This window comes from Colossoma macropomum, unplaced genomic scaffold, assembly GCF_904425465.1.
Source record: "Colossoma macropomum unplaced genomic scaffold, Colossoma_macropomum, whole genome shotgun sequence".
NCBI lineage: Eukaryota > Metazoa > Chordata > Actinopteri > Characiformes > Serrasalmidae > Colossoma > Colossoma macropomum.
In genome coordinates, this window is record NW_023494800.1 from 13,888,760 (window position 1) to 13,905,265 (window position 16,506).

The 16,506-nt window shown below is 41.4% G+C and overlaps 1 protein-coding gene across 1 annotated transcript in view; it reads left to right on the top strand.

Moving 5' to 3' along the window:
* The first annotated feature begins 10,050 nt into the window (after positions 1-10,050).
* Positions 10,051-16,506, top strand: part of efna5a (ephrin-A5a) — a 56,758-nt gene continuing 50,302 nt past the window's right edge. Inside the window, exon 1 of the mRNA XM_036588679.1 lies at positions 10,051-11,005. Within this exon, the coding sequence (XP_036444572.1) occupies positions 10,881-11,005 (125 nt within the window). The 5' untranslated portion in view covers positions 10,051-10,880. The remainder of the gene's footprint in view (positions 11,006-16,506) is intronic.

Consider the following 16,506-nt stretch of genomic DNA (forward strand, 5'->3'; position numbering starts at 1 on the left):
AAGTAAACATCAGGATAAATGTCCACATGGTGTGAAAATGGCGTACACATTGGAATCAAGTAAACTCAGTGCATCCCTTTATTAGTGTAGAATTAAAAATAAAGGTGCCTAATGGGTAAAAAGACTGCGAGGGGTATGCAAATCCATAGCAGAACCACTTTTGGTCCATAAGAAACTTTTCAACGAAAAGCTAGTCTTTGTAAATGAGATGTGAGAATGTGAAGAACCTCTTAACAGTTTCAAGATCCTCCACATCATGTAAAGGTTCTAGGAATAACCCTTAAATTGCTATAGAACCTTTTAAAAGCTCTATACGCTCACAAATCAAACATGACTCTTTAGGGGATTGAACGTGGTTCATCTGTGTCATCTCTCAGAGAACGCTTTGTGGCAATTTTTAAGAGTTTAATCTATCAATAACATCATAACAGGACTAAAACATAGAAGGTCAAAAAAATTCTCACTGAGTTCGCTATAGAACTTCAGTGTAACTTCTTAGCACACCCAGCATCGATCAGAAGAGGAGATGAAGTTTGTTAGGTGCTATTGTTCTTCTTGGTTTAAAATACAATGCTAAAACTTGCAAGTGATACGTATGAATAAAAACAAGACAACCTCAGTGTTGAACCAACATAGAAGCATAAAACTGAACCCAAAAAAGAACTGGAAAAGAAGTGGAAAAGAGTTACTTTCCTAATAATTTTATAATTATAATTATAATTATATATTTTTTTATTGTATATACAATATACAGTTCTGTGCAAAAGGCACAGAGGTAAGTTGTTTATTTGGGCAGTAAGTGTGTTTATGAAAGTAAAAACTAAACTATTTCATATTTCCAAAAAATATTTGATATCTTGTGAGCTATTTCAAAGAGCACAGGTTTGGTTCCAGACTTTACCTTGATCCCCTCAGTCATTGTGTAGATTTGTTAAATTCCATTAGCAGCAGATCTAAATTCAATTTAATGAATGATTTATTAACCAAAGCAGCTATTAGATGGCAACTACAGTCAATACAGGGCTTCCTCGAGGAGAGGTTTGGAAATGGTTTAATGGCTAACACACTGGCATACATGACATCGCTACATACTGTATTAATATTATTTGTATTTTTTCTACGTAAATAATCACATACTGTCAAATTAAAATGCTTTTTAAATATAATTTTCTCAATTCTTTCAGACTTTTGCATAGTACTGTATAAGTAAAAGTACTATAAAAAATCCTCAGGACAAATTCATCAAACATTTTACTACAGTACCCTCCTCTGGACTAGACCTAATTCACCATTTTAAAAGGCAATTAAACTTTGATGCACACTTAAACTAAAACAAGCTGATCAGTTGTCAGGGTTTGGGGCAGGTGGTGGAGTGAGAGCAGAGGTGCAAAGCATGAGAAGAAGCGTGTGGGTGTGAGCGCGTGTGAATGTGTGCGTCTGAGTGAGAAGGCGAGCTGTAAAGCGAGTGAGGCTCTCCGGCACTAATGCATCCTGACAGGGTGAGTGAAGAGGCAGCTCATTATTATGCCACGCATCAGGAGTGTGGCAGTGACCCCTGACACTCTCCAACCCGAGCCCAACACGAGCCCCTCACACACCGGCTCGCTGCTCCACAGCCTACAGCTGACAGACAGGCCCGTCTAGCCTTTAACAAGAGAAAAGCCCATTATTATTTAATACCAGAACGTGTAACAGATTTTTTAATACCTGTAGGCCTTCAAAAACCTGGGCCTAGTGGACACTCACCCTGCTTTGAACTCTGTAGCTAAAATGTTGTGCTTAGAAGAGACCGGAAAACTAATTAATCATAAGAGCGACAGATATCGTAAATCTTAATAAGGAAGCTATTAGGCACATCCAGAAACCAATAAATCAACTTTGCGTGTCAACGACATTTACTTCTTACATTTGTAATGAGGCCCGAGAATTCAGAGAAACGACAGCAGCTTTCGACAGTGGCTTTTGACAGCACCCAGGTTGATGCCACTGATCATTTGCCGTTCTGTCGTGTTCGGTGCTAGATGGCCGGGCCGTGGTCACCTTGTGCCACAGAATTCTGCGAAAGATGAAATGGCTTAGTCTCCATAATCACTCACCCGTGACATGGCTGCGATGAGAAAGCAGCTGCGCACTGCTCTATGTGGCATAATAACTTTATTGAATGGATCAAAGATGCTCTGTATGTTTCAGACTGGAAATGGGGAAAAGATAGGTCAGATCTAGTTAGCTGGTGGGGGGGTGGGATAACTGGTGAGCGCTTGTGACAATAGATGAGAATCTTTCTGCATAGCTAGTGATTGATATATTATCCTCTTCCAGGATCCATCTTAATTGACCCGCAATGAACCCAACAGATTTCCCAGCTACAGGATTGATGGCTAAGTAGCTACAACCACAAGAAAGAATCTTCAAACAATCTCTATGCTGTAATTACACTAGTGTCCTCTGTTCTTGAGGCCATACAGCCAGTATCCTGCTGATATTATCGCCACTTCAAAGCTCTTTTCCAAAGTGACTGTTTTCCCATCAGTCTGTCAATCACATGCTCCAGAACATGCCGGGAATGACTTGAGCAGACCGTGTCTTTTCAAGCAATGGAAAAGGCCACCTCTGGCCCTCCGACTTCATTGAAATGCGTCCGTCTGTTTCATTCATGTTCAGCGACTCCCGCAGGAGGGTCAGGTATCTCTCGGAAATGAAGCCAGACATTCCTTTTTCCCCAGTATATTCCCCCTTGTGCTGCCACAGACCTTGTCACGTCTAGATCTCTGCCTGTGCTGGGGAAATCCCGGCTGGTTTCGTTTGATGGGGGGGAGCGCGCTGTTGTCTCTCTCGCACATGAGTTCTTAGATCTGCTCTACATCTGCGAGAGCTTACACTCCTCCTTACATCAAACTGCCTGTTCCCCATAGGCCTGTCCTCAACAAGTGCCTTCTTTAACAGAAACACTTCCCATCAAAGACTTCTGAACACAAGCATTTACCGGGGTTACGTCGCCAGCTTATGTAGCCATGCAGAGAAAAATAGAAATAGCAGGCTTTTATAGCAGTGTTTCCCTGTCATGGTCCTGGATTACCCCTGTCCTACGTATGTTCTCTGCTCTACTGCACCTCAATAAAACACCACAAATGTGTTCTTTCATTCAAACTGATCTATCCACGCTCCGCCCGCTGTTGCTAGGCAGGATAAGCCTTGTAGAGCATTGGCAGAAATTTAAACCATGACTGTTAGAGCTATGCATCAATTTCAGGCCATAAACAAGCAACAAAAAAAAAACAATAATAATGCTAATTTCTGCTAGCACCCTCTTGGGATTTTAGTAGTATGTTAGCACTAAGCTAACTGTGATTCATTTTAATAATTTTTAGCTGTTCTAGATTAAACATGGGACATTTTAAGCTTGTGAAACACATTCAACATGTTTTATTCAAAGCACGTAACAGATCTATCAAAATATCTTGTAGTACTTTTACTATGTCTCTTTTAGTAGACAACCCTGGCATAGAGCTGCCTTTGTTTTCCATTTACTGAAATGCATTAGTTAGGCTACTACATGTATTTGTAGCCAGTGAGGTATCAGAAGGCCTAGAGTAATACTGTTTTCTCACAAAATTGGTCCTACCTTTTGGAAATCAGAACATGACTGGTTGATTTCAGGGTCAGTTCTTAATTATGTTAGTGGTTAATCTGACACATTAGGCCTTTAGTTCAGCTCCTGGAGTCCTACCCAGTGAAAGAGCCAGCCAAAATTAAACCAACCAACCAAAATTTAACAATGAAATAAGAGTATTACCACAATACTCGCAAAGCTTAAAAACAGCATTTATGATTCTTCTAACTAAAAATTACAGATGTATAGTTTTATTTTATTTTATTTCATAGAACTTATTAGGTCTTCTATGAAGGCCTATAAGGTCCTGAGTCTCCCTGCAGGGTGTAATCTAATCTATCTAGGTGCCCCTGCAAAACTTCAGGGTTGAACCTAATGAAAACCAAAAATTAGAGTCGCTACATATACATGATGGGGTTTTTTTTAGTTAAAATGCTACATTATTAAGATGAATTACACTGTAATAGTTATTCAACACTTTGCTGGTTGGAAATGTGAGCAACAAATTTGCCATGAAGCTAATGTTGGCTTGATTGCACAACAAAAAACTATACCTGATCTATCACTTCACCTTTCATATGCATACAAAATAAATACCATTTGAAATGAGTAATACACTATACATACATGCATTTCGGCAAAAAAACGAGTGATAATAAGAAACGACAATTTCTCATTCGGTTAAATGGGATTTTTGTGGGCAGTGCATGGATTTCAAAACACAAAAATGTGCAGGGCAAGTGGATTCCAAGCCCAGGATTCGAAATTGCTGCTTTAAAATCTCAGGGATACTTCAGGGAATCTAAGGCATTTTTAAGGATTTGGATGAAAGGTTTAGTTAGGCTCTTAACTATAATTGTTGCTGAATCTTAAATGCAAAGACCTACTGTATCTGCAATGTCATATTTTTACAGTTTTGGGCACAGGTGGATCTACTTGCTTTCACACACGTATTTCACTGGACTTTCGTTCACTGTCTCTACTTCTCATAAATTTTTTGCTAGTTAGCTTGAGTTTAAAGATCCCCATGGGTTTGATACAGTAGAAGCTGGAAGAAAGTCCTGTAAGACTTCCTGACTTGCACTTCTTTATCTGTGGGGCTGACATCTGAGAATGTGTTCAGGGACTGAGATTACCCAAATGAAGTCACTCGAAACTAATATATGAGCTGAGCCAAGCTGGCTGAATGAATCCAGGGCTTGTTTTCTGATCTGGCTCTATCAGCTGCTCGGTCCACAGCGGATCAGAGCGGCGCGGGCCATCTCCACGGTAACGCTAAACTACGGTGAGAACTTCCCGTTCTGAAATACCCGGCATTCCGATGTCAGCAGCGCTCACTTTCCATACAATGAGCCTAAACAGGGGAGGCTGTGTGGGTCATGGGCACTGCAGCAGAGAGGCTGGAAGCAGAAACATGCGGCCAGCGCACGCCTTGCTGTCTGTAAGAAGAAGATGCCTTATGTGTGTGAACCAGGGGTCACCTAAAGATAAGAGAGGTCAGCGGGGGGTGCCACACACACAGTCACCAAAAATAAATCAGATGTGTTTGTACAAGTCCAAGTGGTGTGAGTCAGACACTGGCTTAGTGCTACTCTGCAAGGCCCTCGGGCTCCGTCTCTGAGCAGACAGAGTAAAATTATCTCCAGCAGTCTGAAAATAACCTCTTGCATTATTAGTTATTAAAAGTCTTTATCACCTCATTATCCTGCATGAAATAAGATCTTTTCTTCGCATTCTAGAGGAGATGCACAATTCATTTTCCACTGCAGTTTAGGTGACTGTTTATTAAGGCACCCAGTTAGTGTTATATACCACTGCATTTGATAAGTCATCATGGTCTTTGATATCACATTCAGTGAGGTGACGCTGGTAATTGGCAGTGTATGGCGAGCAGTGTCTGCTGTGGTTTTGCCAACTGTATGGGCAGTACCATTTTTCATCACTCTAATAAAGTGGTCCAGTCTCATACTGGACTCGCCTTGCCCTATTCATACTGTTTCACTGATGCTAAGTTCCACTTTTCCACAGCAATCCTGCTGATTTTTGTCTGTGGTCATCCACAATCTAGCTGACGTAAGGAATGTTCCTCATATCATAACGTCAATTGCTTCCCGAACAATTATTTATGCAAGTTGTTCCTTTCTAATAATGTATACAAAAGCTATTTGAGCACTAATAGCTCTCCCTCATGGAGAACCTTCAGCCTACTAAACTTAACAAGCCAGGTCCATGAGATGCATACAACAAAAACACATGACAAAACAGCTGGGCAGAGCATATTATCAGCATCTAGCACATCAACCTAGAGATAAACTAAAAACGTAGATTAATAAAGAAATGCAATTGGGTACTGATTATAAATTAGATGACTGAAATGTTATGAGGAACATAATCTTTCAGATGAGTATGATCATCTTTAGGATTATTTTTGGATTTCTTATGATGGTTGAACTGGTTTATTTGGTTTCCTAATTGGTAAATTGGTTCTATAACGTTTGAAGCATCTGAAGATACCATCTTAATATCCTTTCCTTTCTTCTTTCTCCCTAAACCACATTTAATTATTGTTAATACTATAGTCATAATGACATATTTATTATTAGGGATGCAGCAATATGGGGATTGTGGCCAATGCTGAATCCAATAGATTTCGTGCACGTATCTACTGATGCTGATGTTGACACATGAATGTTTAGAAACTGTAGAAACTGGGAGTATGTCAACCTGGATTAGTATTATGGAGAAATGTAACATTTATTCCTAGAAGGTTATAAATGTAGTAAAATGACTAAAATGCCGATATTTTAGCATAGCAGTCCAGCATTACTTAAACATTCTGCTTTTCTGGAGTACAACAAATACATACATTAATGTTTTATATAAAATATCACTCAAATGTAAACATCTGCCCAATTCTGTCAATATTTTTTAAGCAGTTATCTGTCAATAGCTGTACGATTCTGATACAACTGTGCATGCCAAGTTATTATGCAAGTTTGGGCACTGTTAAGCAAATTAAAAATAAATGAAAAAGTTACTGAAATCTGATTACATCTCATTTCAAATAGATACTAAGGTACTAAAACATAAAGTACTTGATTTTTCTAATCAGATTATGTAACCCAGATTACATGCAGTGTTACTACCCAATAATCATGGCCACCACTGTTTTTTATGTGAATGCTATTATATTCAACTCCTTAAGCAACCAGGGGCCTCTGACAGATCCAGACTTCCATTCCTCACTTGTTTTGCTCTGTTTTCCCTGTAACTGCTAAATAATGCCTTAGGATGTAATAAATCTGAGAATTTAAGGATTTAACCAGATGTCTTTACAGGACTGTATTTTCTAGTTCACTTCAAAGTATCTTTATTGCTAAAGCTGTTTTTAATCCATTTTGTACTGATGCTTCTTGCATTCACAATTACAAAGACATGGTTGCGATCTTCCTGCGGAGACCTTATCACAGTCTGGATCAGCGATTATCAGTGATCACATGGAACATGTCTAACTAATCAATGATTAAACCGAGCCGAACTCCTCCACACTCTCATGCCTTCAGTGACCTAAGCAGAGCCTCCATCCATCACTTCCTGTCTCTTGCTCTCTCTGTCTCTCTCTCTCGCTCTCTAGTGACACTGCTGAACTCTGCTCTTTCGTCTCTGATGCCCTGCTGCCTCATGCACACGTTCCAGTTCCACATGAAAGCTCATGGATCCAGCTGGAGTCACTCACATTAGAGGTTCTGCTCGCTAAGATACAGACACATAAATGGTTTTGCCAGGCCAGAGATAAACATTTATTTTGCCAGAAGGGGCTTGTTCAGCAGGGAGCACTGTAAGCTGAACAGCGCAGGGACATTCAGCATGTGGAGCTGAAGAACTGGGAAGAGAGGAGAAAGCACTGAACATGGTTTCGTCTGGTTTTCAACTCTCCAAAACCAGAACTGCAATTTAGCAGCTTCACAAAACACACTTTTTTTGAAGTGGAAAAACTGGGGCATGCTTATTTTTCTTAAATTATTACAAATAATATCGGATTGAATTGGGTCTGCATGGATGTCTTGCTGGACTTTCCAGGCACACTTGAATATGTGTGTGAATTCTCTTATTAAGGGATAGATCTCATATGTAATTTTCGCCCCAGTGCAAGAATAATCAGAGAATTGCTTTAGAGAGCATATTTTCTCTCGAAGAAGCTTATCAGAGGGATGTGAAATGTATTCAAGGATTTTGGTGCTCAAATTGTGCAGTTATTATGTGATTACCCACAGCTTATCCCTCACTAATGGAATGAGGATCTGGAGGAAGGACGCCAACGTCCTTTACAGTACAAACGCACTGGGTGTCTGATGACAACTGCTTTTGTTGTACATCAATATTGCAGTAAACGCACGAACAGTTTTAATCTGCCCATAATCTCCTTTATTTCCCAAACCCAATCTCCACCTCCAGTCTCAGTCTGTGTGTGTGTGTGTGTGTGTGCATGTGTGATTACAAGTGTACATTAAGGCTCCTTTGTCTCTAATTTAAAAAAGACTCCGTTGTCTGGCGGACGATAGACAGTATCGGTTACGGATTAGTCTACTGGGGGTGCTGGTGGGACATATTATGCAGGATGTCCCATTTCCAGAGCAGCCAGTCCAAACAAACACAGTATGAGATCACTGACTTCTTTTTAATGTACATTAAGCAATAAGACACAGTAGACATGCTTATAACATGATATTACTATGCTCCTTATTCTGCAGAGTGTGTGTGTGTGTGTGTGTGTGTGTGTGTGTGTGTATGTGTGTGTGTGTGTGTGTGTGTGTTTGTGTGTGTGTGTGTGTGAGAGAGAGAGAGAGAGAGAGAGAGAGAGTAGCAGTTTGAAGTATTTTTCCCTCGTTCCACTGAGGGGCGTGTTGGGGCTTTACCACATGGCAAACACACTCGAGATGTCACTTCCAGTGGTCTTTAAAACTGTTAGGAGCCTCCAGCAAAATGACAGTGTTATGAGACTATCATTCTGTACTATTAGCGTTATTAATATGAGGGAATTCTGAACGTATTCTGCCATATTTCGCACGCAACGTCCGCAAATTAATTTACTAACAAATGTAGCCTATGAATATTTTATTGTTATTTGAGTAACTGAACGGTTTACTCACTTGATAGGATTTTAGCTGTGTACTGAATTGTGAGTAAGGTATAGGAGCCTCATTCTGGTTTTGTTTTGTTAACCATACGCCCCCCAAAGCCCCTTGACGGTGAATCTGCAAAGCATGAGTCTGGTCGTTTGATAAATAGAGAAAAATCAGTTTAGTTCAACCTCCGTCAGCACATCCATTTTACCCAATCGCGTGAAAGACCACGCCCCCTTAACAACAACTACGTGGCCACGCCCCTTGGAAAATGTTATTGTCAAATGTCTCTCTCTCTCTCTCTCTCTCTCTCTCTCTCCTTTTTGGCCAACCGTTATATTTTAACTTTTTGTTTAGCATTTAACACAATAATGCTGTTGTTATTTTGCAATTCCCATACATATTTTATGTGGGAGGACCCCAAGACTGCTCCCAGTTTTTCACTGAGTTTGGAAACTTCTTGTTTCCCAGCTCTGAAGGTACATGTGGATCCTTATCAACTCTTAAAAATCAAATATGCTAGTATGACTTGGGCACTCACTTTTAGTTATGGACACGGTGTCACCCTAGCAGTAGTCCTAGTGATTTATTTTAACTGAAGGTTAAAGGTTCTTGTGTTCAGTCAGAGAGAGAAGCATTAGCATTAGCATTAGCTAGCTAGGTTGCATCAGTTTAGTTTCCCTAAACTTTCTTCATTTATTTCCACAGAGAAAATATCTGACGATAGCTGGGAACTGTAGCACTGACTAGCACTGACTGACCAAAATCTATTGCAAAATTTTAGCACCTTTTATTCTCTGCACTTTCCTACTCAAATTCCTAAGAGTCATGTAAAAACACAGCGATTGTGATGCCTTGCAGGATTCACTACCACAGCAGTGACATAAACTTGTGTCTAGTGATCCAGCCTTTGAGGAAACGAAGGAAGAGGTGCCAAGCTAAACAATAAAAATGCTAAGTAACGAATTGTATAAGAAAAATAATATATAAAATAAACACTTTTCAAAAATGACCAGTTGCAACTTGGTCACATGATCATTTGAGGCAAGCCAACCTTTTATGCATATATATATATATATATATATATATATATATATATATATATATTTTATTTTATTTTTTTTATTTTTTTTAATATGTATTTTTTTTAAATAAACGATTTCAAAAATGCTCCAGTTGTCATGACTACACGAAAACATTTGATCACGTGCACATTTCGATCGCGCCTTCAGCGCGTGCGGGCTGTTCAGCCTCAGAGACTGGCTGGTTTCCTCCGGGGGGCGGAGCTGTGGAACCAGCCTGCGAGTCTGAGCAGCAGCGCTCACTCACTTCATGGCTGGAAAGTCAGTCGGCTTGTGCGGAGAAAGCGCGGCTTCACTCAGACCAACTCTACCGGCTAAACCGTCCAGGTTACAGCGCCTCGTTCAGGCACCGGCAGTTTAACCCGTTTAATTTCCACACATTAACTGGGGTCGGTGACTAACTGAAGGTACAGTTCGCCGTGAGTGGTGCGCGGTCACTTCTGTCCGTTTTCTCCAGCTCCGAGAGCGCTGACAGTTTGAAGACGGAGAGACGGAGCAGGTATTCAGCTTGGGACGGACAGAGCAAAACTAATTCAGCAACAACCTCTTCAGTTCCAGCATTTTATTCTCCTCAGACCAGTTTGGACAGGAGAGTGTTTAAATCCGCGAGAAAACTTTGCCGGTTGGCCTTCACGACGCTGGAACGCGGAAAAAAGAATAAAGCGACAGTTTTTGGTCTGGATAGTGAAATGTTCGTGTTTGTGCAGTGAGCTGCGCTGATCGAGGAGGGATGCGCCGCCACTCATACGGGACTATACAGTGAAAAAAGCAACACTAAATCATTTTAATCCAACATCTTCCTCATCCGTTCTCCATTCTGACTTAGCTGGTTGTGGCGCTACAGACGCTGCTGGAGGTTTTGTCATCTCTCACAGCGGGAGGGAGCGATTTTATGCGGCTGTTTAGTGATAGAAGCCGCTTCGCACGTGGAGGTACTGAATAAAAAGCCCGGGTTAAAAGGGCCACCGATGTGAGTTTGGCTTGGCGTTTGTTTTGCCTGCTCGAGCCTGAGGTCCAGCCGTAGCCTAAGCGCCGTAAGCGGGACTGAGAGTGAGACTTTGAGCGATGCCGCAGGTGGGAGTGCTGCTCTTTCTCGTCCTCCTCCTGTGGATGTGCGTGCTGGGTCAGGAGCCTGCCTCCAAGGTGGTGGCGGATCGCTATGCCGTCTACTGGAATCGCACAAATCCGAGGTGAGTGACCACAGGAGTGTCCATCAGCATGGCGCAAGCCCCCTATTCCGCCCAGTGTGTCATCTAAAACCACTTCTAGATTTACCCTGATACCTACGCTTATGGGCTCCTGTGATAGTTATCAGGAGAGGTTTGAAGGGACCCTCTGTGCTGTGCATTTATGCCTAAATGTGTGCATAGAGGCCATGACTTATTATTATTAGCACACTGACCCTAAGAAACATGTTTTACGGCACGGTTGAGGTGGAGAACTTACAGAGACTCCATCCAAGGTTAGACTAGTAGTCAAAGATTCTGAGCTGATTCTTTCAATGGACTTCTATGAATTAGCCAGTGTCCTGCTATCAGGTGTAGTCCGTGTACATTATTACCTTGGTAATATAACAAGGGCTTGAAACCAGAGGAGCATAAGTGATATTTATGGCAAAAATAGTTAAACATGTCAAATAAAAGTGCTTGATTAGATCTGTGTAATGCCAAAACATTGTTTCATTCAAATATAAGTGCCGTTTTAATGTTAAGGATGAATATTAATAAACACACCTGTCAGAGGTCTCTCTGGTCTCAAGCCCTTGTACTTTAAAACCGTGTTGTTTTATGGTTTTCTTTGAGAATCAGCTCACAGATTTTGTCAAGCTTATATAAGATCATATTTATGAAGCTAAATAAGTACTTGTCTCATTCATTTCTATTAATAACCTGTGGTAGACCTTGTCTGTTGGTGCTGTTTATTTGGCACTTGGTCAGGTTTTGTGTTCCTTGTGGCTTCGGGTGGGATTTTGTCGTACCCTTCTGAATTATAGAGTGGTTTATAGTGTGCATGTGTCTGTGGAACCTCAAAAGAAGCCTAAAAGTCTAAGAAAATCTCTCCAGCCATGCAGTCTTGATCAGATCAGAGCTGTGTGCTTTCATGATTTAGAATCCTCTGAAGTTACGTCAGGAAAAAAGAACATACTCAGTAGAGACTGAGCTTCTACTGTACTGAAAATTTCTTTTCTTATCGGCCTAATTTTCAGCTGAATGTGCTGTTCCTTGAATATACGCGTAGGTATACGAGTAGATTGTTAAACTCTTAGGCGTCTTGTCGTTTTACGATGACCCCCTACTACGGTGGATCTCCGGTACAACAGTTCGACCCTGAGAACATGTTTAAAATGGCAGGCGTAGTGTCCTGTGTTCTTTGGAGGGGACCATGGTTTGTCTCTGAAAATGAACTCTTCCCCATTCCCCGTTCTCCTTGCTCAGTTGCCATGGGGCTTTCTCTGTGCCCTGTGCCCCAGCCCCATGCAGAGCTAGCACAATGGCCGAGGCTCGGAGTGGCCTTCAGCAGGGCCTGCTGCCCAGCCGGGGGCATGCTCATGAGAGGGAAGCGCATGCCGAGCTCACACATTCACTGCTAACAGCGCTGGGCCCACGTTAACTATAAACGGGGCTGTGCTGGGCTCCGGTTAGGGTGCAGCCCCAGGGCGCGCACTGCCTGTGAGGCTGGGCTAGGCCTGTGTGGGGGTACTGTATGTGTCTGTGTCAGAGGCACCCTGCCTGGGTTTTGTCCAGGCAGAATGAGGCCCCTCTGGTAAATAAATGAGTTACTCTAAATGAGTGTCTCTCATTCGCATTCATGCACTCACTCAGTGGCCTAATCCAAATCTGGCCATGCTGTATAATGTAGCAGCACTGTCAGTCATGACCTTGAGGCCCCGATTGTGGTTATAATGTCCCTCAAAACAAGTCACTTTCTCTGCAGTTTTCATTACCAAAGAGATCGACTGTCTCTAATGCTGCTTCTACGCACCAGGCCTTTAAACTCATCTCAATAACGTTGACCTTACAGTTGAAGTAGTCTTGTTACAAAGATGATAGATGCATTTTGAGCATTCATTTCCTGAGCATATCAAAGAGTTGTGTTTTATTGGGTAGTTATTTAGCCTTTCAGATGAAAAGTCTTGGATCTCGTAGTCCTTTTGCTCTACAGCAGCTGCATCTCCTCCTTTGAATGTAGCTCATTAATGTGCAGAAATTGCAGGCTATAGAAAGAGTGTTAGAAACAGATCAAATCCAAGCTTTAGCCGGGCATGCTGTGAAATGCTAGTGCATCAGTTGGTGGCAGAATGTGATCGCATACATTGTAATGAATTTAATTGCAGTTTTAAATTGTGTAATTATACGTCAAGGACTAGTGCTTTTCTTTAATGATTAAAGGTATAATAACATTTCAATTAGGCCCTCAAAGACCACATTTCAAATGAAGTGTATGTTTGTGTTATCATTATTAATATGTGCACAAAACCCGAAGTGATAAAATATTTCCTCTATACTTAAGTCTAAACACATGGAATCTGGTCTCCTTCTGGTTTCTTTGCTTTTTAGAAAATGACCACAAGCTGGTAGCTTGTCTAAACACACAAATCCAACCCAAAAATAAATACAAAAGAGAAATCTTGGTCCTAATGTGCATTCCATAAACATGGGAGTCATGTGCTGTAGAAAAAAACAGCTTTGTGGTAACTGCCACTGTTTTCACTCTAGTCTAGTGTATAGAAATTCTTCAGGGGATTTAGAAACAAACTGCTCCTATAGTTTTAGAGTTTAGAAGCTCAGCCATTCACATGCAAGTTTTTACATTGGGTCTCTCAGGCTTCACTGGGTTTCAGCTTTTTGAAAATACAGCCAGGCCACTTGCAATAACAAAGCAGGTTAATTCGAGTTGGCACCTTTTTCTTAAATGTCTTCTAGTTCTTATTTAGATTAGCAACTTCTTAGGTTAAAATGTGTTCTCTCTGAGATATTGTGTTCAGAAATAGAGATTGCTATTCCTTCTTTTCTTTATTTACATTTTCCTTCACAGTTTGTGAAAGAAATAGTTTATGCTTGGATACCACCAGATGAAATAATGTATTGTTAGTGTATTTGTTAGTTGTTAGGCAATTAGGTGGAATGTTTTCTTAAGGAAATCGGCACACGTTGAAAATGAGAGCTGTTTATTTGTTGCTGATAGGATGGATCTGTTGAGAATCGGTATTGAATTCCACTCTTAATCTCCTGGCTGTTTGTGTATGTGGTGCCATGGAAGCTGATACCTCAACCCATCAAAGAGATCCATGGAATAGGTCTAAGTACTCAACAGCTGGGGAGAGGGATCTCTGGAGAGCAGAACCTTTTCCGTGGTGCTGTTTTAATCTCAGATAATGCCTTTCAAAGCTTTGCCTAACAGATGGGAAACACTTTTCCTTTCAAATTTTGCAAACTTGCTTAATTCTTGGTCTGCAAGAGTGCCACAGCTAGTTTGGAAACGCATGTGACGTACACTTTCTCTGAAGGGTCTAATTCAGCACTTTCCCTGTCTTTATCTGCCCTCTACAGAAATGTGAAATGTGATGGATTTCTTGAAAAGCCCCCTCTTTTCCACCTCATAACCCCCAGCTGATGCACATCCTTAGTTAAGCGCTATGCAAAATGACCTCAAATGTTTTCCTTTATGTACCGGCTCAGTCTTAATCTCCACTTAGAACACAAAGCCCCCTCTTTTCTTGCGGTTTGTGGCCAGTTGATGTTGTGATAGCTGCTTGGTGGTATTGTATGGCACTCGGTTAGCATTGTTCCCCCTGTTTATCCTGCTTTTCCCTCTTCAGTCGCTCCTGGCTCCCTGCTGCTTGGTTCCGCTTCGATTCTTCAATTAAAAAAAAAACAAAAAAACTTGCATACAAATATTGACCGGGTTTTAGGCCCTCGGTCCTCTCCCAGCCAGTACCCGACCTATGTGAAAGGGTGCCATTGTTCATGTCTTAGTGGATCTTTGCCAGGGTATAAAGTATGCAAGCTTGTACACACGGGAAGGGCATACCACAGGGCTTGTATGTAAGAATATGGAGGGCCATACAACAGGGGCAAGACACGGTCTGGAAGTGGCACAGCCCCCACAAACAAAAGGGAAGAGAAATTGGGGGGCCTTTAGGGGTCGAAGTCCACTGTCCCACAGCCTGTTCCTGAAAAAACCCTGAAGGGCTGGTCCAGCAGTGCTGGAACTGTCTCAAGAGACATGGGGTGTCAGAAGAATGATCTCTGCCAAGAGAAAGTCCTCCTGCGGGGTGACTAGCACATCCTGCTGTTTGGTGACCCCTTACATACTGAGAGGTGGCTGACCTCTTACTTCTGCTTTGTTTTTATAGTGCCATTACGCTAATAGGTGCATATATTTTCAGATATGATTTTCAGTTCTAAGGTCAAGATTCAGTTAGATGTTTTACAAATATTTTTTGTATTAAAAATGGCATGTCTTGAATCTACAGTGCTCTGATTATGTACTATGCAGTTTGCTTTTGTTCAGAAAAAATCCTCATTTTATTTCAGACCAAAAGGTTTCAAAGTAGCGTGTCCTTGTGCAAAGTAGCAATCTTATAAACAAGGCCAACTGAGCTATAAAAAGTACAAAATGGGCAAGTTCCTGGTTTTGATAATTCAGTGTTTTTCATGAAACACAGCAAATAGGAGACCCTCAAAAGAGACCAAGTGGCAAACATTAATTTCTTAGAATTTTTAGATATTATATTGAAATTTTTAAACCCTTCCTAAAAGGTATGTAGGTTTTCATTTGTCACATGGCCTCAGAAATATTTGTACATTTTCTTCAGCAGCTGCTGGTGTCTTCCCTAAATTAGCAGCCCCCTTTTGGTTATTTTGAATGAATATTGTTTGGGTTGCCTTAGTGATCCCTCATTCTCATGGGGCTCTTAGCTGGTGACAGATGCTTTTCATCCGTCCGTGTTTACTCCTGGTAAACTGCTCATACTTTTAAAATGCGAGTGTTGAAATGGCTTCTCTTGGGCCTTTGAAGGTCCGGGTGAAGGTATTAACAGAGAGACTCTAAAGGACTTAAGAGGTCATCGGCCCATTGTGTAGAGACACAAAACACTTCCTCTGAACCCCTTCACCCTTCTCTCTCTCCTCCAGTGAGCCACAACCTCACCGGCCATTCATATTCATCAGTCTCGGTCCCTAAAGACCCCGATAAAGTTCTTGAAAGGACCCTAAAGTTAGCTAAGCCCGCTTGATAAGCATTGGAGGAAAATGTTGCATGTGGTAACGACTGCTTTGCACATTGTATTACCACGGAAGCGCAGAGTGGCGCCCGAGCGAGAGCTTATTGTGCTCTTCATCACGGCACGTTTAATCGCAATGGGAAATAATGAAGGAAACGTTTGTCCAACAGACTAAGCTAATAAAAATGGACTGACTTCGAAAGAGTTAACGAGGAAAGGGGACAGGATGGGAGCAAGCGAGAAAAACACTGTCACTGCTTCTCTGAGTGAAATCTGAGTGATATAGGCATGTCTCAGTGATGTATTCTTGTCCATTTATTCTGAAGGCAACTGATATTGGAAATCCTGCATGAATACTGAAAATAGTGCTTTCATCCATTTTATTTGGGCAATAGATTGGGCGATTTTGAAGTGAGGTTTTCAAAGACGCCATACTATGATGATCGTAGATTGGCATGCAGGTAA